The following is a 24,150-nucleotide window of genomic DNA, read 5'->3' as shown; positions in this document are numbered from 1 at the left end:
CACCCAGTGCATTTCCCACTCGAGATGCACATGAATGGAGGGGGGAACTGGTGAATGGACTGTCAAACCCGCTAATTGATTTGCATAATTGTCAGGTTATTGCCCATTATGAATGGGTTGGGCCAGGAACATTGCAACGGCTTTGGCACTTGGTGTCAAGCCTGTTTTTTGTCTGATGACCGATTCCTCGGGCCATCACAATTCTTGCTGGCAGCAAGGATGGGAGGTGATGGCCTAGTGTTATTATTGCTCAACCATTAATTCAAAAAGCCAGATAACGGTCTGGAGACCTGGGTTCGAATCCTCCTACGGCAGACAGAGGAATTTGAATTAGATATGAAATATCTGGAATTAAGAATCTACTGATGACCATGGAACCATTGTTGATTGTCAGAAAAACCCATCTCTAGTTCACTATGTCCTTTAGGGAAGGAAATCTGCCATCCTTGCCTGGTCTGGCCTATATGTGACTCCAGAGCCACAGCAGTGTGGTTGACTTTTAACTGCCCTCAGAAATGAAACAGCCAATCAGTTGTAATAATCGTACAAAGTCTCAACAAAGAAATGAAACCGAATGGATCACTTGGCATCGACCTAGGCACTGGAAAAGACAATGGCAAAACAAGCAGCCCTGTTGACCTTGCAAAGTCCCCCTTACTAATATCTGGGGGCTAGTGCCAAAGTTGGGGGAGCTGTTTCACAAACTAGTCAAGCAACAGCCTAACATAGTCATCCTCACGGAATCATACCTTACAGATAATACCCCAGACACCACCATTACCATCCCTGGATATGTCCTGTCCCACCGGTAGGACAGACCCAGCAGAGGTGGCGGCATAGTGGTATACAGTCGGGAGGGAGTTGCCCTGGAAGTCCTTAACATTGACTTTGGACTCCATGAAGTCTCATGGCTTCACATTAAACATGGGCAAGTTAACCCCTTACTAGTTACCCCGTACCATCCTCCTTTGGCTGATGAATTAGTACTCTTCCATGTTGAACAACACTTGGGGGAAGCACTGAGGGTGGCAAGGGCACAAAATTTACTCTGGATGGGGGATTTCACTGTCCCCTAGGGTAGCTCGGCAGCAGCGCTACTGATCAAGCTGGTCAGGTCCTCAAGGATATAATTGGGCGGCACGTTCGTACAATGGTTAGCACTGCTGCTTCACAGCTCCAGGGATCTGAGTTTGATTCCCGGCTTGGGTCACTGCCTGTGTGGAGTTTGCACATTCTCCTCGTGTCTGTGTGGGTTTCCTCCGGGTGCTCCGGTTTCCTCCCACAGTCCAAAGATGTGCAGGCTAGGTTGATTGGCCATGCTAAATTGCCCCTTAGTATACCGAGATGCATAGGTTAGAAGGATTAGTGGGTAAATATATAGAGATAGGGGGATAGGGCCTGGGTGGGATTGTAGTTGGTGCAGACTCGATGGGCTGAATAGCCTCTTTCTGCACTGTAGGAATCTATGAATAAACTGCTAGACTGGGTCTGCAGCAGGTGGTGAAGGAACTAACAAGAGGAAATAACATACGACCTCACCCTCACCAATCTGCCAGCTGCAGATGCATCTGTCCATGACAGTATCAGTAAGACTAACCATCGCACAGTCCTTATGGAGACAAAGTCCTGCCTTCACATTGAGAATAACCTCCATAGTGTGTGGGACTATCACCATGCTAAATGGGACAGACTTTGAACTGATCTAGCAACTCAAGTCTAGGGCACTGTGGGCCATCAACAGCACTGGAATTGTACTTCAGCACAATCTGCAACCTCATGGCCTGGCATATTCCCTCACTCAACCATTACCATCAATCCAGGGAATCAACTCTGGTTCAATGGAAAGTACAGGGGGGCATGCGAGCAGCAGCACTAGGCATACCTAAAAATGAGGTATCAACCTGGTGAAACTACCAGACAGGACAACTTGCATGCCAAATGGCAAAAACAGCGAGTGATAGACAGAGCTAAGTGATCCCACAACCAACGAATTAGATCTAAGCTCTGCAATCCTTCCACATCCAGTCGAGAGTGGTGGTGGACAATTAAACAATTCACTGGAGGAGGAGGCTCCACAAATATCCCCATCCATAATGATGGAGGAGCCCAGCACATCAGTGTAAAATATAAGGCTGAAGTATTCACAGCAATCTTCAGCCAGAAGTACCAAGTGGATGATCTATCTTGGTCTCCTCCAGTGTCCCCAGCATCTCAGATGCCAGTCTCCAGCCAATTCAATTCACTCCACGTGATGTCAAGAAATGGTTGGAGGCAGTGAACACTGCAAATGGGCCCTGATAACATTCTGGCAATAGTACTGAAGACTTGAGCTCCAGGACTTGTCACTCCCCTAGCCAAGCTCTTCCAGTACAATTACAACACTGGCATCTACCCAAAGATGTGGAAAATTGCCCAGGCATGTCCTGTACACAAAAAGCAGAAAAATCCAACCTGGCCAATTACCGCCCAATCAGTCCACTCTCAATCATCAGTAAAGTAATGGAAGGGGTCATCAAGCAACACCTGCTCAGCAATAACCTGCTCAGTGACACCCAGTTTGGGTTTCCCCAGGTCACTCAAATCCTGACCTCATTACAGCCTTGGTTCAAACATGGACGAAAGAACTGAACTCCAGAGGTGAGGTGAGGTGAGAGTGACAGCCCTTGACATCAAGGCTACATTTGACCGAGTGTGGCATCAAGGAACCCTAGCGAAACTGCAGTCAATGGGTATCAGGGGGCAAACCCTCCACTGGTTGAAGTCATACCTGGTATTTAGGGAGATGGTCGTAGTTGTAGAGATTTAGTCATCTCAGCTCCATGATATCTCTGCGGGAGTCCCTCAAGGTCCTAGGCCCAACAATCTTCAGCTGCTTTATCAATGACTTTCCCCCAATCATAAGGTCAGAAGTGGGATTGTTGGCTGTTGATTGCACAATGTTCAGCACCATTTGCGACTCCTCAGACATTGAAGCAGTCCATGTTCAAATCAACAAGATCTGGACAATGTCCAGGCTTGGGCTGACAAGTGGCAAATAATATTCGCACCACACAAATGCCAGGCAATGACCATCATCAATAAGAGACACTCTAACAACAGCCCCTTAACATTCAATGGTGTAACCATCACTGAACCCCCCACTATCAACATCCTTGGAGTTACCATTGGGGTCAACCCACAGAACATGGACTGTAGCGATTCAAGAAGGCAACTCACCACCACCCTCTCAAGAGCAATTAGGTTTGGGCAAAAGATGTTGATGCCCGTGTCCCATGAATGAATGAATAAAAAACTAGCAGGCCCAGAGAAATCCCCCACCCTAATTTTCATTCTGAACATGCACACCCTCACATTGAGAAGGCCAAATTCTTTTTGCCCTCCCTAGAATTTTGATTTTTTTCTAATTAAAGAAACAACCCACCCTTTCAGCCACATATTTTACAGACTGGACACTGGTTCCATATAGATTATCATTATATTGTCCTGCTTCAATAAACTTGTGCTCCTGGATATCCTTTTCCATCTGATCTCTACAGGTAATGAAGTGATAGTCCCGTCCATCCATTTCATAGTCACGTTTTGGTCTTGTGGTATCTTTTTAAAAGAGGGTAAAAAGCTTAAGTTAGTATTTAATGGTGCACAATCAATTATTAAAAATTATAGCCATACTAGTACCAATATCAACTGCTATATTTTTGTCTAGCTCTTAAAATGTGTGAACAAAAGCCTAGACTGGCTGCAGAAAATCCAGAGAATTCCTGGCACTGTGAACCCAACTTTGTAAAATAGCTGCTCAGATTTCCAGGTTGGGGAGGTAGGGGGTGGTGGCAGGCTATATCAGAAGATAGGGCTGGTGATCCTGGAAGTGGTGAGAAAGCTGTTGGGTGCAGAAGGCCTGCATTGGGGATCTAGCATTGTATCCAAATCTTAATAAAAGAACAAAACCTGGACCATTTCGCCAGCCTTCACCCCCTCACTCACCCACAACTCCTCATGCCAACAGCTGCCATCTCACGCTCAATGCTAACCCCCATAATGCATCATTCCCTCCATTGCAACCTATGCCCTTGTACTACACCTGAGCTCCTTAAATCATGCGTGCTTACTTATGCCCCTGTATCCATGCCCATGACTGTTTATAACCCACCACACACCTATCACTATTTGCACTTATATCAACCTGCCAACTTACCCAATATCCACTATGGGGACATCCCATGCAGAGATGAGATTAAATAAACTTTGATAAACTAAAGTCCTAAGTGTCTAGTGCAGACTTCTCTATATTGAATAAAACAACCATTCATAAAAACCATTTACTACATTTACAATCCTTTAACTACGTAATGCTTTATAATAACAGGCATTCGAACTCATTGTCCCACCACAAAGAGTCCAAAACTCCTTGCAGCTGTCAATCAAAGAACCAGTATTTCGTCCCTGGTTCGGGTTCACTGCATCAGGAAATTTTCCAGCTCAGCAAACCCGATCTTTAAACATTCTGCCTGCAGGCTAGAATTTTGATCAGGTTATGGGGGCTGAAAAACAAGCTGAGGTGGATAAATAAATGCACAGGGTATCAGGTGCAGAGGTGGGCTGGGCACAAGACTTGTTTCTGCCCCTGGCACAGTAATTAATTTTTAAAAATCCCTTCAGCTCTCAGCCAAAGTCTCATGAACCCTCATACTCTCTATGCCCCATCCATGTCAAGCTATGGTGCCCACCCAATCCATGGATTCCATCCCACCCCTTACCCTATGGCAACTTAATGCCAAATTATGTCAACCCTAATTCCAACCTATACCCCTTTATCCACTCATTGTTCCTATATCCTGTATTGCAACATAGTGCCATCTCAAGCCAACCCATGTCTCTACATGCCACCTTTTCCGTTTCATGCCAAATCACATAATATCCCTAGACAGTTCTTTGACAACTTTGACACTCCCTGGACAGCTTTTGGACACTTTCTGGACAGCTCTTTTACAGTTCATTGACAACTGGACTGTTCCTTGACAACTGAGCAGCTTTTTAACAGTTCTTGGATAGATGGACAGTTCTTTGACCGTTCGACAGTTCTAATGGGCTCATGCATTAAAAGTGCATAATCATGTTCAATTTTAACAATCCCAAAGGGCACTTACCTCTCTGAAAGGTGTCCCTGGACCCTATCCGAAGGAGTATACTGGCTAGCCAAAATAATACACCAAGATCCTATTTCCTAACCTGATCTGTCCACTCCAGTTTTCACACATCTAACCTTCCAAGATCCCACTTCAGCAGAGGCAGCTGTGATTTAAATAGCCAACTGCCTCTGTAATTGTACATGCACAAACTCCAGACCAACTCTAATACTGCCCCGTGAGGGAGGAAAATGCCTAGCTTAAATATTTCATCCATTTCTGCGACTGTTGCCATGACAGAGTGCCTCTCTGGTATAGTTAAAATCTGGGCTAAACTGTGGAATGGCAGGTACCCTAATGTGATAATGGATTATTGTGAAATCAATCATGCAGCATTAATTCAGTAATGAAAACTCTCAGGCTTATGTCAACAGATAAAATGAAATAGCAAGCAATTTTTTTTTAAACTTGAGCCATATTTTTTCAAAGATTTAAAGGGCAAGAACTTGATAGCTCCTATTCACAGTTTTTGACAGTTCCTCTACACACTTTTGACAAGTTCTCTTCTCAGTTGCTTTGATGTTTTTAATTGTTGATTTTGGCAGTCTATTGATGCTCCCAATGTGCTTGACAGTCAATGGCTTTATGTACTTTTTACCCATGTTCATGCCTACAATTAACAAATCCAAATTGCAACTTCTCCTAAAGAGCACCTGACCAAGCTCAAAGGATATATCCAAAGACATAACTTTACCTCTCCACAGTGATATCTTGGCTATCCAAAGATATGTGCAAGTTCAGACCTGCTCTTTCAGATTTACTCAACACACTTCAGGTTTTATACTTAGGCTATCAAATTCTAACTTCAGTGGGGAAAGCTGCTGATTAAAGTGCAAAGCTGCCTCAGTGAAGCATGCATGCAGAAAATATAAACTGCCTCCAATCCAAATTGAAAATGGGAAGTGCTGTGTTCAGGTGCAGAATTTCTAATTTTTGGGCACTTCCACTAATTTTGCACTGTAATTCCAGGTCAAAACGTCTACAACTTAGCTATATTTTGGTCTGCACTAGGGGGTGATTCTCCAACCTCCTCAGATAGCCGGCAGGAATCCTGATACCTGGTGAATGATGCGTCAGCTAAAAAAAATTGGGATTCACAACGGGAGTGAGGGCTCTCCAGATTCACCGACACACCACTCCGGCCCCGATCGGCTTCCTGCCCAGAGTGGGCGGCCACTTAATAATTATGCAACCCCATTAATTTGAATGTCATTAGCAGATTTGACAGCCAATCAACAGCCTCCCTGCATTCACTTGATATGCCAGTGGGAACGGCACAGGCTGGGCTTTACAGCTGTTACCCACAAGTGGGGACATGACATGCTGGATCTCAAGGGTTCAGGAGACTACCACCAATGCCTCAAAAAAAAGGCATATTCCTCTGCACCACTCAAATCATGTGTCATCTACTCCACGCAAGCATGAGGATGACCCGGCACCCCTCCAGCTCCTTGTCCCCCTCAGAGCCCCCATTCAGCCTCCATTTAAGCCACATGTCTTGGCAGTGTCAACAGTGCATTGCCCTCTGGCACTGACACTGTGGCCTGGTGCCTTGGCCCCAAGGGAGTTCGAGGAGGTAGTTTCAGTGGCCATTTGTCCCTCTGCTGCTGCCAGGCTGTAGAAGAAGGGTCCAATAAGAGTCATTAAGGGTTATGGGGAGAGGGCGGGAAAGTGGAACTGAGCCACGACAGATCAGCCATGATCTTATTGAATGGCGGGGCAGGCTCGAAGGGCTAGATGGCCTACTCCTGCTCCTATTTCTTATGTTCTTATGTTCAAGCTGGGGCAAGGAGTTAACCTCAATACTCTCTACTGGGATGGGTATGTCGTGGCTGGACTAATCTCCATGATCCCCCCCCCAATCACCTGGCATGATTCTAAACCATTGCAGCATTCCATTCTGCAGAAAAGATGTCCCTTTCTCTCTGTGAGCAGACCCCTTTGAAGTTTCTGATGGAGAGAGATGTCAATTCCATTGGGTTTGGGGTTGGGGGGGGGTCCCAGATTGCAGAGCTGTGCACTCAGCCTCAATTTTCTGAGGTTTCCTAGCAAGTCAAATTCTTTGAAACCCTTGCCATTACAATGGAACCCTTTGATCTCTAACAAATTCGATGTGCAGGGCCTTGAAAAACACTTCAATTGACTGCTCAATGGATTTCTATCATCCTGCAGCCACCTGTGTTCATTTTCATTTCCCTTCGCAGTGGTATGCACCTCAATTACCCCTTTGATTCTGATTTAGACAAAGTCAAAGCCTGATTGATAGCCTGTGGCTTCACTTCTTCTTTTACAAACCACAATCATTTTGAAGAAATCTTTGGAAATTAAAGTAACCTGGCCACTTCAAAATTTTCACAGCTGACAGACAAGAATGCAGATATTGCTCACAGGGTTGCCTGAAATCACCATATCAGGGGTGATCTTCAGGTCTGCCAGGGCTAGAAGGGGCAGTCCAATCACAACAACCCCATCCTGGGGGACAGTGGCGAGGTCAACACCTTGCCTCCAGCCTGAGCCTATCCAAACCCCCAGGACATCTGAGGGATCCTTCCTCTGCACCCTGGCAGCAGCAGTAGGGTAAATGGCTACTAGACCTACCTTCCTGACCCATTCCTCACAGCCCCAAACATCAAGCCAGGGTGTTAGCTCAGAGTGCCAGGGACTGTGTACTGTGGACACTGTCAAGGTGTATGACATGAAGTAGGGTGTCTGAGGGGGAGGATCTGAGGGCAAGGGGGCTGACTAGAGGGTCTGAGTGGGGAAGGGATCTGAGGGGGCCCTGAGTGGTGTTGGGGAATTGGATCAGGTCATGCTCATGCCTATGTGATGTGGGGGAGGAGGGGGTTACCCATCATTTATGGTTGTGGGAAGGATGCTCCTCTTTGGTGAAGGGTTGGTGGTGCTCCCTTGGTCAGTGAAGGTGGGGTGGGGGACCTGTCTAAGCACCGAGATCAGGGAGCCCTTTAATCATCTTGTCCCAATCTTGGAACTGCAGAGTTGGCTGGCTGGTTGCTTGAAATGAGCTCATTAGCATCTTTCAGGTGGGTGAATCCTAAGTAAAAGATGCTGTCAATGGGAAACACTTTTGCTTTCCCGCTGGTGTGTGAGCAGTTAGCTTCAAAATGGAAGAATGGGGTCCATTGTATTGAAACTTTTAAAATAACTTTTTAGCTGGCATTACTGAGCGATACAAGAAGCAACATCACAGTGGGCTTTTTAACACATACAAAAATGGTTATTTCCTGGCATGCATTGATTAGCAGTAAATTATGCCTTAGAATATGTTAATCTATTTAATGAAATGGTATTTATGTACAATATAAGTCTGTTAATGGGAACACCTCCTGGTAAGCAACATGATTCCTTCATCTGGATTCTTCTATGAAACAATCACCATTAAAAGATATATACTGTTCTGGCTAAGATGAGCCCCAGAAGTTTATGATCTAAAACCATCATTCCTTCTCTAAAAGCAGCAAGTGATAAGCGGCTGTAAGGTCTATCAAACCAGCTCTGTTGTACAAATATAACAGCAAGATATGAGTAATTTTGTCAATCATGTTAACTAATCACATTTATTTAAAGCTACTTCTTCCTATTCTAGGTATCCTGTCACTATTTTCTAGTAATACATTATTTTCCAACCAATAGACCAAATGGGTGCAAAAATGGTTAAGGTAAACTGCTTGATGGTCTTCTTCCCTCAGACTTCAATTTGCACCTTTCCCAACAAGTGAGACTGAGATCAAAACCTTGCTGTCTGATGAATAAAAGGGTTGAAATCTAGTGACATAAAAACAGCAATGTATTGGCGGCATGCTTCATAACCCTTAATCTGTCATGGCCACCAATTGATTATATCTGCTGAATTATAATTGTCTCTTTGCAGCTCTGCCTTACAAACATGTGAATGAAACTGTAACCTTAGTTAAGATTGTTTGCCTAATTCTGTATTTTCACACTAGAATATCTCTGGACAATGACTGTCAGGGTTGCTAATTTGGTTGCAGCAGGGCGATACAAAATGTAGAAGAGGAACAAGACAAGTGTCTCTAAATAACTCTTTTCAGCTCATACGATATACAATACAGCTCATACAATTGCATACATTGTACCACTAGTACTTATTTTCTCAGTCATATGATTATCATTATCACAGACTGAAAACAAGGCCTGCATTTAAATAGCATCTTATTACATCTCTGAGGAACATCTCAAAATGCTTCAAATTCAATAAACGACCCTTTGCTCGGAGCTGCAAAAATAGGGTGATAAAGATTGGAAAAAAAACTGACTGCCTGTCTCCACAAATGTAACTGTATTCAAATGAATCTCACATTTTCTGCTGCCATGTTATAGACTTAACAACTGCCTTCTCAATAGCAATCTAAGTTTATTAACAGCATATTGGGGATTGCAGGTGTACATCCATGACACAGTAATCCACATTATCTTTAAATGTATCATTGTAGCCTATAAAATACATTTTGGAAATTACAGCAATGTATTTAAGTGACAATTTGTACAACGGAAAACAAGTACAATGCATTATTCTGCTTGCTATAGCTTCAAAACAGGTTACTAAATCTGTCAGTGTCAATGACGTTGAGAGATTGGGTAATGGCAGCCATTTATGTGCTACATCTCCACATTTGCATATTTTATGTACTTCCAAAGCACTGGTCAGCTTCCCAAAGGTGTTTTGAACAGTATGATAAATAATAGACTTTGTTCTGGTTAGAAATTTTATCACTGCTCAATTAAATGGATCTAAAAAGCATCAAACTGATTTGATTCAATTACCCATGTGAGAAAATAAGATTTTGAGTTAATGGAAGGAAATGCAACCCCCAGGTATAATTATTTCCATAGTTAATTCTCCCTGCCTCTTTTGCTTCATCTCCTTAGCAGAGTCAACACAGCTTAATTTATCTTGAATTATAAATTTTCTGAGAAGTTTTCCCTCTCTCAATGAAAAAAGCAGTTTTAAATTTACCAGGATTGATAAAATGCCACAGAGTACTGTCAGCTTTATGCTTCTGATAGAAATGTGGTGGCTTTGCTCCCCTAAATTTTAAGACATATTACTGGCACAGAGAGACAGAGGCTGTGAGCTGGATGGGTGCTGGGGTAACTGGCAGTGCTGCAGCACTTACAAGCCAAAATGAACATTGGCTGCTAAGAATGCTAATTCAGGAACTAAAAAATAAAGAAAAGGCTTGCAACTTCTGCAACCTTTGGACATCTCAAAGTGGTTTACAGTCAACAAAGTTGTTTTGCAATGCTACAGCCAGGTTGCACATATGGTTTAAAAATAGTAAAGCAATAATGACAAAGGAATCAGTTTTAATCAGATTGGCTGAAGAATAAATATTTTGTCCATGAATTAACTTAAAGTGACTCCCAGGGCAACAGTGATGGAAATGGCTCTAAATCAATGCAGTTTAACAATGCAAAGTTATAATTTTTGACAGGTGGCATGGTGGCACAGTGGTTAGCACTGCTGCCTCACAATGCCAGGGACCCAGCTTGGGTGACTGTCTGTGCGGAGTTTGCATATTCTTCCCATATCTGCATGGGTTTCTTCCGGGTGCTCCGGTTTCCTCCCACAGTCCAAAAATATGCAAGTTAGGTTGATTGGTCATGCGAAATTGCTTCTTAGTGTTAGGGGAGCGTCAGGTGGATTAGTAGGATAAATATGTTAGGGCCTGGGTGGGATTGAACATAAGAACATAAGAAATAGGAGCAGGAGTAGGCCATCTAGCCCTTCGAGCCTGCCCTGCCATTCAACAAGATCATGGCTTATCTGAAGTGGATCAGTTCCACTTTCCCGCTTTCTCCCCATAACCCTTAATTCCCCTGTCTATCAGAAATCTATCTACCCGTGATTTAAATATATTCAGCGAGGTAGCCTCCACCACTTCAATGGGCAGAGAATTCCAGAGACTCACCGCCCTTTGAGTGAAGAAGTTCCTCCTCAACTCCGATCTAAACTGCTCCCCCTTATTTTGAGGCTGTGCCCTCTAGGTCTGCTATCCTTTCTAAGCGGGAAGAATCTCTCTACCTCTACCCTATCTATTCCCTTCATTATCTTATATGTCTCTATAAGATTCCCCCCTCAGCCTTCTAAACTCCAACGAGTACAGACACAGTCTATTCAATCTCTCATCTTAGGCTAACCCCCTCATCTCCAGTATCAGCCTAGTGAACCTTCTCTGCACTCCCTCCAAGGCCAAAATATCCTTGCGCAAATACGGCGACCAAAGCTGCACACAGTACTCCAGTTGCGGCCTCACCAGTACCCTGTACAGTTGCAGCAAGACCTCCCTACTTTTATATTCTATCTCCCTCACTATAAAGGCCAACATTCCATTCGCCTTCTTGATCATCTGCTGCACCTGCAGACTGGGTTTTTGCGATTCGTGCACAAGGACCCCCAGGTCCCTTTGCACCGTAGCATGCTGAAGCATTTTTAAATAATAATCCCTCCTACTATTATTTCTACCAAAGTGGATAACCTCACATTTGCTAACATTATACTCCATCTGCCAGGTCCTCGCCCACTCACTCAGCCTATCCAGATCTCTCTGCAGACTTTTCGCACCTTCCACGCGATTTGCTTTTCCACTCATCTTCCTGTCATCAGCAAATTTCATTGTCCTACACTCAGCCCCCTCCTCCAGATCATCTATGTAAGTGGTAAACAGTTGAGGCCCCAGCACCGATCCCTGCGGCATTCCACCAGTCACCAACTGCCAACCAGATTAGTACCCATTGATTCCAACTCTCTGCTTCCTATTAGACAACCAATCCTCTATCCACGCTAACACCTTACCCCCAACTCCGTGCACCCTAATCTTTTGCAGCAACCTTTTATGAGACACCTTATCAAACGCCTTCTGGAAATCTAAAAACATCACATCCACTGGTTCCCCTCTGTCTACCACACTAGTCACATTCTCATAGAAATCCAATAAATTTGTTAAACACAACTTCCCCTTAATGAATCCGTGCTGTGTCTGCTTGATCAAACCATTCTTTTCTAGGTGCCTCGCTATTTCTTCTTTGATGACGGATTCTAGCATTTTGCCAACTACAGACATTAAACTAACCGGCCTATAATTCCCTGCCTTTTGTCTGCTACCTTTTTTGAACAGTGGCGTAACAATAGCCGTTTTCCAATCTTCCAGCACTTCTTCGGAGTCCAGCGAATTTTGATAAATAATTACTAAGGCATCCGCTATCACCTTTGCCATTTCTTTTGTTGTTGATGCAGACTTGATGGGCAGTATGGCCTCCTTTTACACTGAAGATATTCTATGATTCCATGACAGAAAATAGACTGAAGTAGGGTAATCCAAATTTGCTTTAAAATATGAGAGGAACTGTTGGAAAGGATATGGAAAAATTATTCATGCTTAGCCAGATATACCTAAATTCTGGAGAACTGATGACATCCCCATATCTATGGCCTGACTCATTGGGAGGGAAAGAGAGCATCAGAAAGAGAGAGACGAGACATCTCCTCCTTCATTAATTGCCTAACAGAATGGATAAAAGCAAGATGATAGATTTGTCATCAGAACAATCCATTGAAATTGTGATGTGCATCAGTGTAGCAATTCACACAAAAACATTTCTAGGACACTGTCTTAAATGTTTGCAAAACATATGACTAGTTAAATATATTAACACTTCAAAAGACAATACACAAAAAAATACAGAAATAGCTGCAAACAAAACATCCATCAAAAGTAACTCACCAGGTGTTATCAAAAGGTGCCAAGAACCCATTGTTCCTAGCTTTAACCATCTACACTGAGTTCTTGTCAAAGCTGGCAGGGCCTTTTTTGCATGTTGGGGCCTGATTACATCATTAGAAACTGAATGCAATTGTAACTGCTGGTCCAAACTGGGAAGCTGTTGTCTTTTCCATCAGAAAACGACAGGACCAGGAACTGAGGTCAGATTAGTGCTCTTCTGGGCCCCATAAGAAAGCTTAGGCAATTGATTTATCTATATCACATGCAGAGAGCTGAGTGAGATGGGCTAGAAGATTTTGACACCTTCCTGATGCTGGTAGGCCATATATTTTTTCCAAGCTGATGACTTCCTGCCTGTTTCGGATGAACAATTGGCTAATGGGATTTAAATGAGGTACAGAAGTTAAAGTAGCCCGGGCCTCATTACTGGAGTAGCAGGTGAGCTTTTAACTGAGCTCATTATCCACCCACCCAAAACTTGCTTGGAATTCAAAATTCAGGGCCAGATTGAGCCCAGCAAGTTCTTAACGTGATTAGGCCTTTCTGACCAATTTGTTTGGTATTTTGCACAGGCCGTTGGGTCTTAGCATCCATGATTGGCTCTAGCACACATTGCACTGAGGGCTGCATTTCAATTTTATAGGGGTTGGTGTGTGTTGCTGAAAATTTGAAGTTGGGGAATTTGTTCCCATCATTTTTACAGTGATGGATTGTGTGGTTTGTATTTGTGTTTCCCATCATGAAGAAACAGGACACTTCATTGTAATATTTAAATCAGGTTCCCAAAGTGAAATATGGAGTCTGATTTAAACAAAATAGTTGCCAACTGAATTTCCCAGGCCTCCAGAAACCTGACAGCAAAATGGCGAGGAAGCAGTTGTCTCCCAGGATGAGCAAGAAAGCGTCATCCAGCACTTCAAGAAAATCTTCATCCTTGACAGATATGATCTGTCAATCATGGTCTCCCCTCATTGGAAAATCAACGGCTCCCCACCCTCAAAGTTCCTCTGCACTACCCATGATCTCCAGCCAACTCTGTGATCAATGATAATTGATCAGGTGAATTTCACAATAACTTCATTGCAGTGTTAATGTAAGCCTTACTTGTGAATAATAAACAAACTTAAACTTAATGACCTCCATATCTTGTGGATTTCCTCCATAATGCTATACTTCCCTGTATTCTTTGTGAAAATATTGGGGCCAGAGTGTTTGTTAGATTGTTTGTCATTGTGAGTTTATTACTTAATTGTCAAACTTGATTTATATCAAAATGGGAAATTCAGAACTGAAGACTGCAAGTATTTCAGCATCTCAGAGAAGGCATGTTTATGTTGATACAATGGTAAGTGCTCTTGAAAAATATTTCAGGCCAAAGGAAAGTGTGATGATTGAAAGATATACATTCTACCAGACATGCCGGGAAAATGGTGAGCCCATAAAACAATAAGTGGCAATGTTCCGGCAGTTGCCTTCTACATTTAAATTTGGCATACTAATTAATTAATGAAAATAACTTTAATTCCAAGAATTAAGTTTCCTCTTGACAGTCCAAATCAAATCCTCCGCATTTAATTTGAAGAGGTTACACAAAAATGCAGCCTCATTCTTATGGCGTTATTAACTTGTCCAACTAGCTCAAGTGCAGTGGTTACAGACAAAGAGACCTTAATAGGTTCAGCCAAAGAAATTTGCCCAAATTGTGGAAATGTTCTAACACCAACTGAGTCCCAAACCATGGCCAGCTTGAGAGAAAAAGTGTAATTCATGCTTAAAAATGAATCACTTTGTAAAGGTGCTCAGGTCTTCGGAAACAACGACTTCATCAGTTCGACAGTGAAGAAACCCATTTTGAGAGTGAAATACAGCACATGTATATCAACACAAACTGTAAAACCCCAGAGCATTTTGACAATTGCACAGTAGAGACCAAGAAAGTGCAGTGTCACTCTTCATTAAAAGTATTGACGTTGAGTGACAAATATTACCATCATTATCTTTTACAACTTTCTATCACTCTTCAAGCTTACGATGACTAATTATTCCAGCTTTGGGAATGACCACAGTTCCAGTGTGCTACAAAAGTATTAACCTAGACAAGTTCATGTTCTTCACTGCCAAAGGCAGAAATCTTGTAGGGGTAAACCTCTTTGATAAACTTGACACACCACTTGAACACACACGAATGTGATCAAAGACACTGACTATATACAAGAAAATTCTTTCTTATTTGCTTGTTTGATGAGATTAAGGGATACTGCCATGTTGCTTGCATTGATACACTAATTCCATTAGTTTCATAAAATCTGAGATAGTTTCCATTTGTGATCTCTGCCTAAGTGTCCCAGGAGCTGAAACGACTTGAAGCAGAGGGAATCAACTCATTCCCATACATACTGAACTTAATCATTGTACAATGCAAAAATAGCCAGGTTAGACCATACAACAATAAGGCAGTCAACACAGCAACAATTTCAGACTTATAACCATTTCTTTTGATCAAAGAACTGTCGGTGTCATTTTATGTGCCGAAATGTGTTGACATGTGATGGAGCTATCTTCAGATACTACTGGTAGGGCAAGGCTGATATCTTACCACTTTTTTTTAACTCAATAGGTGTGCTTCAGTACCACAGAATGTTCTATGGGCTAAGTTCAGCACTTAGTGCATTTCAGAGGATCATTTCTTCAGTCTTGTCAGATATTGAGGGGATGCCAACCTACTTAATGATATTGTTGTCCACGCAAGGGGCAAAACCAACTATGACAAAAGGTTATCAAAGGTGCTCACACAACACAATTTGATGCTTGGAAAAGACAAATGCACATTCACATCATTTGAAATCAATTTTCTAAGGCACTGAGTGACTGAAGCTGGAGTAAAGCCTACACACAATACCATCAAAGTTATTCATGCACTTGTGGTCCTCTAGCATGAATGAGAGTTGGTATCATTCCTCAGTGTTGCCAATTTGTATCATAAGTTTGTTCTTAAGTATACAGAGACTGCAGAGCCTCTTCAAAAATTATTTGCAAAGATGCACAATGGGAATGGACAAGTGCACAGCAAACAGTATTTGATATGTTAAAGATGAATTTAGCTTCTCTGCCGGTCCTTGCGGAAAACATATATCACAACTGGAGCATCAAGATTTGTGATAGAACTCTCACAGTACACTGGAGGAAATGAATGGTCAATTGTGTACACATCATGCCTGTTGTTGGAAACTGGATGTAAATACTTTGCTGGAGAGTGGGAAGCACTAGTCTTCATCAATGTTTGTGAACATTGGCATATGTATCTCTGCAATAGAAAGTTCACTCTCTGCGCAGATCGCCAAGCGCTGTTAGGCACCTCAGGGTCTGATCATCGACCTCTATGCATCTACAGATGCTCAGATCATCTTTATCAATATTACATCAAGGTTGTGTATCTTGCAAGTCCACATAATCAAGTAGCTGACATATTTAGCAGTATTACTATCACAGCCAGGTTAATGATAACAAAGTGACTTACAACGTTGAAGGCAATGTGATTGCAGTGATTTCACATGTAACCATGAATCTTGCCATGCAAGTGGAGTTGAAAGCAGAATCGATGACAATATGTTGCAGAAAGTACACCAATACCTCACACACGACAGAATACACAATGAGTTCACATCATTTGGTGACAACTTATCCCAAAAGTGCAACAACAACGTGTATTGCATTTTAGCCATGCAGGATATGTGGGCGTTGTTGAGATGAAACAACAATCCTGTGAAGCAGTCTGGTGGCCAGCAATAAATCACTGTACAGAGGAATTCATTATAAACTGCGTACAGTATTCACACCGTGAAAAATTTATTGAACTGTGTCCCACATCTCTACAACTGATGATATGGCCAACAAAACCATGGTTGATATTTGTGGAGAAATCTAAGCAATGTTGTTTTGTTTAATGTCCGTGATTGACAGGGCAAATGGCCGGAAATCACGACAACAAATTCCACAACCATCATTTCAGTCATTGACATTCTAGGCAAGTTATTTACAAAACGGTGTTTATTGAAGACTATCACTACAGACAATGGACTGTTATTTGTTTCTAGTCAGTTCCCAGAGTTCGGAGCAAGCTACAAGTTCTCCACCATCTGACATTGCGGTACAACACTTAATCAAATGGTAGCTTCAAATGTTTCAATAGAGTGATCAAGGGCAGCTTGAGATCTAGTGGGCAGAATTTTACGAGATTTTTTCTAAGTGTACGGCTGATTTGAAAATGGGAAAGTTTCAGATCCATTTTTTGAGCGAGTTTTCACACTGAATCTTATGCACTCTGTCTCTAAAAAGATGGACTAGTGAGTTTCCAGCCAGAGAGGGTGTGGATGGGGCTTAACTTGCCAGATAGCCTGTAGATGGAAGCATTGCGCATCTGCAGACCTCTGATGCTGCACGTGTACAATAACAGTAGCAGGGATCTGACAGACACAGAGAGAGCTGTCAGGCCCCTGCTACTGCAGGCAGTCTCAAAGAGCAATTCCCACCCCCACAATCATGACAGCTTGCAGCCCGAGATTCAGGCCTCACCACCTAGACAGATCGCGGACCTCCTCCCTCCGTCACCAATCACAGGCTCCCTCCATCCTCCACTGATTGTGGAACCCCTCATTCCCCCAACGATTGTAACTTGCTGCCCTCCCCTACTGATCGCATGGTGTGGCAGCAAGCCCCCCTCTCCCGCAGCCCTTGCTCCCACAGGCCCCTCCTCCCCCACCCCCACTGGCCCCATCCCTGGCACTGTCCCCCCAAGGCCCTGCCACCATTGACCCCATCCGCTAATACTGCCCCACAGGCCCAACCCCCATTGGCCCCACTCCCTGACACTGCCCTGTGGTCATTGCCCAGGTGTCAGGCTGGCATTGCCCAGGCGCCAGCCTGGCACTGCCCAAGGGGCATCCTCATCTTCACTCAACCTCCCCAGTGGGCTTCAATGGCCTCTGGTTTTACTGGTGAGGTTAACATGACTGTTCATATTCATGGGCAGCAGGAGTTTTCCTCGCAGGACAGAAGCTCTCCTGGCAAGACCATTAAGGCACGCGAACCCAGCCGATTGAGCACTGGGCTCGCTAAACACATTCAAAACATGATTTCAATAAATTGAAATAAATTAATCAGCCTCTCGCCCATTTCTGGTGAAAGGTTGACCATGCCAGAATTTTGGGTGTGATCACACTGGTCATATGCTAGCGGCTTTATGCCTGATTTTATGGCATTGTCCCACCACAAAATGGGCATAAAGTGACAGTAAAATTCCACCCAGTATGTTAGAGAGGAAAATGCTTGAACAATCTGTTAATAGTCCTACTCTGAACATATCAATCGAGCCAACACACTCTGACCAGAAAGGCCAAACTTATGATGGTCTTAACATTCGCATATTGTCGACCATTCTTAAGCTGTCATCGCTATCCAACATGAATGTCAGAGTAAAAGCGGAAGAAACAGCAAAGCAATTAGGTGAAGTAAAAGCATACTTCAACAAATGAACACACGCAAGAAACCCTGATTTGAAATTGGAATTTGGTTTGCATCAAATGCTTAAATTCTGACCACAAGCTCGTATCGCCTCTATCTGGATCAAAGCAGATCAAGTGGTTGCTGGGTACCAAAGTTGTTGAATAATGACGAAAATGGAAGTAGAAATGTTTGATAGCAAGTAGAACAGGATATTTCAAAGCGAGTTGGAATGAGGATACATTTCCTTTTCCAATGAGCGACCATGATGGTGATTATTTGCCTCATTGATGTGACCAGGCAGAACTGCAATTTAAAGTTTGTAGACCTCAGTGCTGTCATCAGCGGCTTTCATACATTGACTATTTCCATACTTGGAAAAACAGACACTTTGAATTCTAAAAAATTACTTGATGTACATATATTTGTTGTATAGGATAGTTTAATTAAAACATTGTGTTCAGTTGCTTGGTGTTTGACTGCTCACTGTACTGTGTGCTGTGAATCAAGCCTGTGGGTGTGGCTACAGAGAAACAGAAACCAATCAGTTGGCATGAGAAAGCAAACATTTTTGAAAGCATGTAATAAAGCACTGTCCACACATAGAGGCTGATGAAAGTCATCTCTGCATATCACTGAGGCAAAAAACACAGTAGGATGGATGATGCCATGCACTGAACTGCTTACTGGGTCACAGCCTCCTGTATAGCCATATCTCCATTACATGGATACCTGCTAGCGAGACATGAAGATGGTGGGCATTGGCACAAATAACTGGGCAACAGTCATTGACACCCATGACCTCTGGAGATTGACTGGAGGAGCAGTAGGAGTAGCAAGCAGAAAAGGAAGGCCCAGAGGTAATGGAGGCCAGCAAATCATGTACCTCCCAAGCCTACCTTTTTCCTCCGCAGCGAATGTGGCAGAGACTGCCATGCTAGAGTACAGTGTATGAGCCACACCAGGTGATATATACTACAATGCTACAAATCATCATCTCAAGATGGAATACCACTAAAGAAGATGCAAAATTAAGAGAAATCAACTTTAGACTTTAATAAACACTCACCAATGTTAGTTTACTAAATCAGAAACCTCAAGGTATGTTATGAAATCAGGCTATGCCCTAACAATTTTCTATTTTGGTTTAGTATGAAGATAAAATGTTTCAATCCAGCTGCAAATTAACTGACAAACTGGGAAGCTTTTATCAAAGCAAACTATATTTAACAACACAGTTTAACTACAACAAATGAATTCGCTTTATTTTTAATGATTGGACAATACTTAAACATGACAGGATACAAACTTTAACTGATAACCTACAGTTATAAATTCCAATTCAAGCAATATTCCTCTTATAGACTTAAATCCCCTCTTTAAAATTGGTTAGTAAAGCACAGCTATGCTTACTGTGACTTAGGTTACCAGCCCTGGAGTTCTCAGAAAGGATTTTTCAGCAAGAGAGAGGGAGGGAAACTGCTTGCTTTTGGCAGTCCAGGCAGCAACCGATTGTATTTTAAAATGAAACTGAAACAGTATTCATTCTCTGCAATTTTAGCTCCTCCCATTAACTACATAACTCTGTATATCTTGCCTGAAATTTCAGGAGAACCTAAATAAACAAAAGCTCCTTTAGCTCTACAAAGTAACGCACATTCCTAGCTAAAAACAATTATTAGCTTGCCTTTTTAGCATCTGCTGCATGTTTACCAGAAAAATCAACTCTTGTAGCAAAACACTGCTTCTTAAAGTAGCTCCATTTTTAACATAAAACATATCAAAATAGCACAGTATCATTACACCAGGCAGTTACTTTCCATATGGTGGTGTCAATTTAAAGGTTAAGTTCATTCAAATGTTTTTTGTCTAACTCTTATTGTCCATGTTCTTGGATTTATACTTAGTGGAACATTTTAGTGCTATGTTACTACAACATGAGGAGAGGATATGATTCCCCCATTCTACCTCTCCAGGTCTGTGAGGACTTTTTGAGAGTTTAGGGAGGATATGCTTTGATAATACTGCAGGGGTCCAACTATGTTTGCTTTTACATTATAAAGAACAAGGCAGACAGGTTTTCTGAATTCAATTAAAGAGTTCGTTGAAACTACCTATTGAATTAAAAAAAGCTAGACAAATCACCATTCATTTGTCACAAACATTCCCTGGGCCCACATACATGCTATGGTGTAGATAGGAGGATAAGAAGATAACTTAACGGGTTTTTTTTTACAGTTAATAAGCAGATAATACAAACAGTATATGGTTAACTGTTCTTTGGCTGGTCTTGATGCAGTGATTCCATGTTGTTCAGTTGTCTTCCTGGGTATGGTTGTAATTTTCCCTCAGTGTACCCAAACAGGTGCTGCAGTGTAGCAACTAGGGGATTTTCACAGTAATTTCATTGCATTGTTAATGTAAGCCTATTTGTAACACTAATAAATAAACTTTTTTTATTTCAATATGTCAGGTGGATTGTCAATTTCAGTGCCTGCCCTTGAGTGATTGGGCTACTCCCATCGTATCTATCATGAAACCAGATGATTTGTATTTGTGGTGATTTTAAAATGGTAATCAATCCTGTGTTGTGCGCTGATCAATACCTACTTCCTTTAATTGAAGATTTGCTTGCTGGGTTATCAGTTAGGCCAAAATTCAGCAAGATTGATCTTTCACAAATGTATTTACAGATGAATGTAGCTGTTGAATTGCAACCATTACTTACCATCATTACTCATAAAGGTCTTTTTGTTATAAAAGATTGCCTTTTGGAATAACAATCACACTACCCCTATTCCAAAGATTGATGGATCAGATTTTAAATGGTCTCTCTGGTGTACGATGTTATCTGGATGATATTCTAGTTACAGGGCTCAGTGAACAAGAGTACTTGAATAATTTAGAAGCAACACTGGAACATCTTCAAGCAGATGGTCTGCATATCAAGGAAGAAAAATGTGACTTTTTCCAGACATCAGTCCAGTATTTGGGTCATATAACTGATAGTAAAGGCCTACTTAAAGCTCATAAAAAGACAGATGCTATTTTGGAAACACCACAGCCAATGAATGTGATGCGACTGAAGTCTTTTCTAGGATCAGTAAGTTATGGTAAATTTGTTCTCAACTTAGTTACATTATTGAAGTCATTGCATAGTTTACTATGTGTGAAACAGTCATGGGATTGCACAACAGAATGTGAGAAAGCATACAAGGATTTCAAAGATGCTTTGCAGAAGTCTGAAGTATTGGTTCATTTTAATCTGATGCTACCATGACTACTTGCTTGCGATACTTCACCTTACAGAGTATGGGCAGTAATTTCACATTTTATGCTGTTGGCAGAAGAACGACCAATATCTTTTGCTTCACATTCTCTGACTAGTGCTGATTCTAACGATACTTGGCTAGAAAAATAAATATTGAATATAATTTTTGGTGTACAAAGGTTTCATCATTATTTATCTGGTCATCATTTCACACTATTGACTGATTATTCAGACTTAATCACTATTTCTAGGTTGTATAAAGGCATACCGTTTTTAGCTGATAGTCAATTACAAAGATGGTTACTGATCCTATTTGCATACTTATATGATATAAGGTATCATATAAAGTACCATCAATCAGAGTGCCACACAAATGCTGAAGCATTATCACACTTACCTTTACCTATTGAGCAGATCAAACCAACTATTTTTGCTAATACTTTTTCTTTTTTGCGAGTAGACCATTTGCCTGTGTTCAGAGCCAAAACAGAATGGATCCCATGTTGGAGCTATGCATGAATCTGCGTTGTCTCCTTTACACCCTTTACACCCTGAAGTGGTGGCAGTACCAGTGAATGCAACCATGTTTCCCCATTCACCAACAGTCCCACACCTAACCTTCCCTCTGCAGCTGACCTTCAGAACATCCAATTGGCCACAAAGCTAAAATTAATGCCACAACAAAACAAACATTCTGAACCAAATTTATTAAGCAATCATTCCGGAACTGCACACAAAAGTCAATGAATCTTCCTTATGCATTCCCTCAGTGCCTGTCATTTGTGCATATCTTGCCTATCCTACTTTTCCAATGCAGTGTTATCCCAGTGGTTATAGCATGGCTGGTTAAAAAGTGAGGAGGCCCCAGGTGACCTTACAGGATGAACTGAGCAATCCTAGAAATGTATTGGAGGTTCAGACTGCTGGACATTTTGCAAGCTCTTTTGAATACTGTTATCTGTAACTTGGATGGCAGCAATCTACATATTTTTATTGCGCAATACTTTACACATAACACCCTTAACAATATATCCAAACTTTTCTGTGCTCTTACATGTGGACATAAAACTAGAAACATGGTCAGAAATAACTTGGAAAACATAGAGTCATAGAGGTTTACAGCATGGAAACAGGCCCTTTGGCCCAACTTGTCCATGCTGCCCTTTTTTGTAAAACCCCTAAGCTAATCCCAATTTCCTGCATTTGACCCTTATCCCTCTATACCCATCGTACTCATGTAACTATCTAAATGTTTTTTAAAAGATACTATTACCTCTGGTAGCTTGTTCCAGACACTCACCATTCTCTGTGTGAAAAAAGTGCCCCTCTGGTCACTTTTATATCTCTCCCCTCTCACCTTAAACCTATGCCCTCTAGTTTTAGACTCCCCTACTTTTGGGAAAAGATATTGACTATCTCCCTTGTCTATGCCCCTCATTATTTTATAGATCTCTGTAAGATCACCCCTCAGCCTCCTACGCTCCAGAGAGAAAATTCCCAGTCTATTCAGCCTCTCCATATAACTCAATCCATCAAGTCCAAAAGCATCCTAGTAAATCTTTTCTACAGTCTTTCTAGTTTAATAATATCCTTTCTACAATAGGGTGACCAGAATTGCACCCAGTATGCCAAGTGTGGCCCTACCAATATCTTGTACAACTTCAACAAGACGTCCCAACTCCTATATTCAATGTTCTGACCAATGAAACCAAGTATGTCGAATGCCTTCTTCACCACTCTGTCCACCTGTGACTTTACTTTCAAGGAGCTATGAATATGTACCCCTATATCTCTTTGTTCTGTAACTCTCCCCAATGCCCTACCATTAACTGAGTAAGTCCTGCCCTTGTTCAATCTACCAAAATCCATCACCTCGCATTTGTCTAAATTAAACTCCATCGTCAGCCCAATGGCCCAATTGATCAAGATCCCATTGCAATTGGAGATAACCTTCTTCACTATCCACTATGCCACCAATCTTGGTGTCATTTGCAAACTTACTAACCATGCTCCCTATATTCTCATCCAAATCATTAATATAAATGACAAATAACAGTGGGCCCAGCACTGATCCCTGAGGCACACTGCTGGTCACAGGCCTCCAGTTTGGAAAACAACTCTCTACAACCACCCTCTGGCTTCCGTCAAGAAGCCAATTTTGGATCCATTTAGACACCTCACCCTGGATCCCTACCATGCAACAACCTACCATGCGGTACCTTGTCAAAGGCCTTGTAGACAACATCAACTGCACTGCCCTCATCTCTCTTCTTGGTTAGCCCTTCAAAAAACTCAATTAAATTTGTGAGACATGATTTTCCACTCACAAAGCCACGCCGACTGTCCCTAATCAGTCCTTGCATCTCTAAATATCTGTAGATCCTGTCTCTCAAAATACCTTCCAACAAATTACCCACCACAGATGTGAGGCTCA

At 42.1% G+C, this 24,150-nt stretch overlaps 1 protein-coding gene across 11 annotated transcripts in view; it reads right to left on the bottom strand.

Moving 5' to 3' along the window:
* Positions 1 to 24,150, bottom strand: part of dlg2 (discs, large homolog 2 (Drosophila)) — a 941,559-nt gene that overhangs the window by 16,225 nt on the left and 901,184 nt on the right. For all 11 annotated transcript variants that reach the window (XM_080197062.1, XM_080197064.1, XM_080197065.1 and 8 more), the window contains one exon: positions 3,422 to 3,594. In XM_080197062.1, the coding sequence (XP_080053188.1) occupies positions 3,422 to 3,594 (173 nt within the window). The remainder of the gene's footprint in view (positions 1 to 3,421; positions 3,595 to 24,150) is intronic.

This window comes from Carcharhinus amblyrhynchos, chromosome 10 (assembly GCF_965287045.1).
Source record: "Carcharhinus amblyrhynchos chromosome 10, sCarAmb.v2.hapA, whole genome shotgun sequence".
Lineage (NCBI taxonomy): Eukaryota > Metazoa > Chordata > Chondrichthyes > Carcharhiniformes > Carcharhinidae > Carcharhinus > Carcharhinus amblyrhynchos.
Note: the sequence above shows the minus strand (reverse complement) of the source record. Positions and strands in the feature narration are given on the sequence as shown.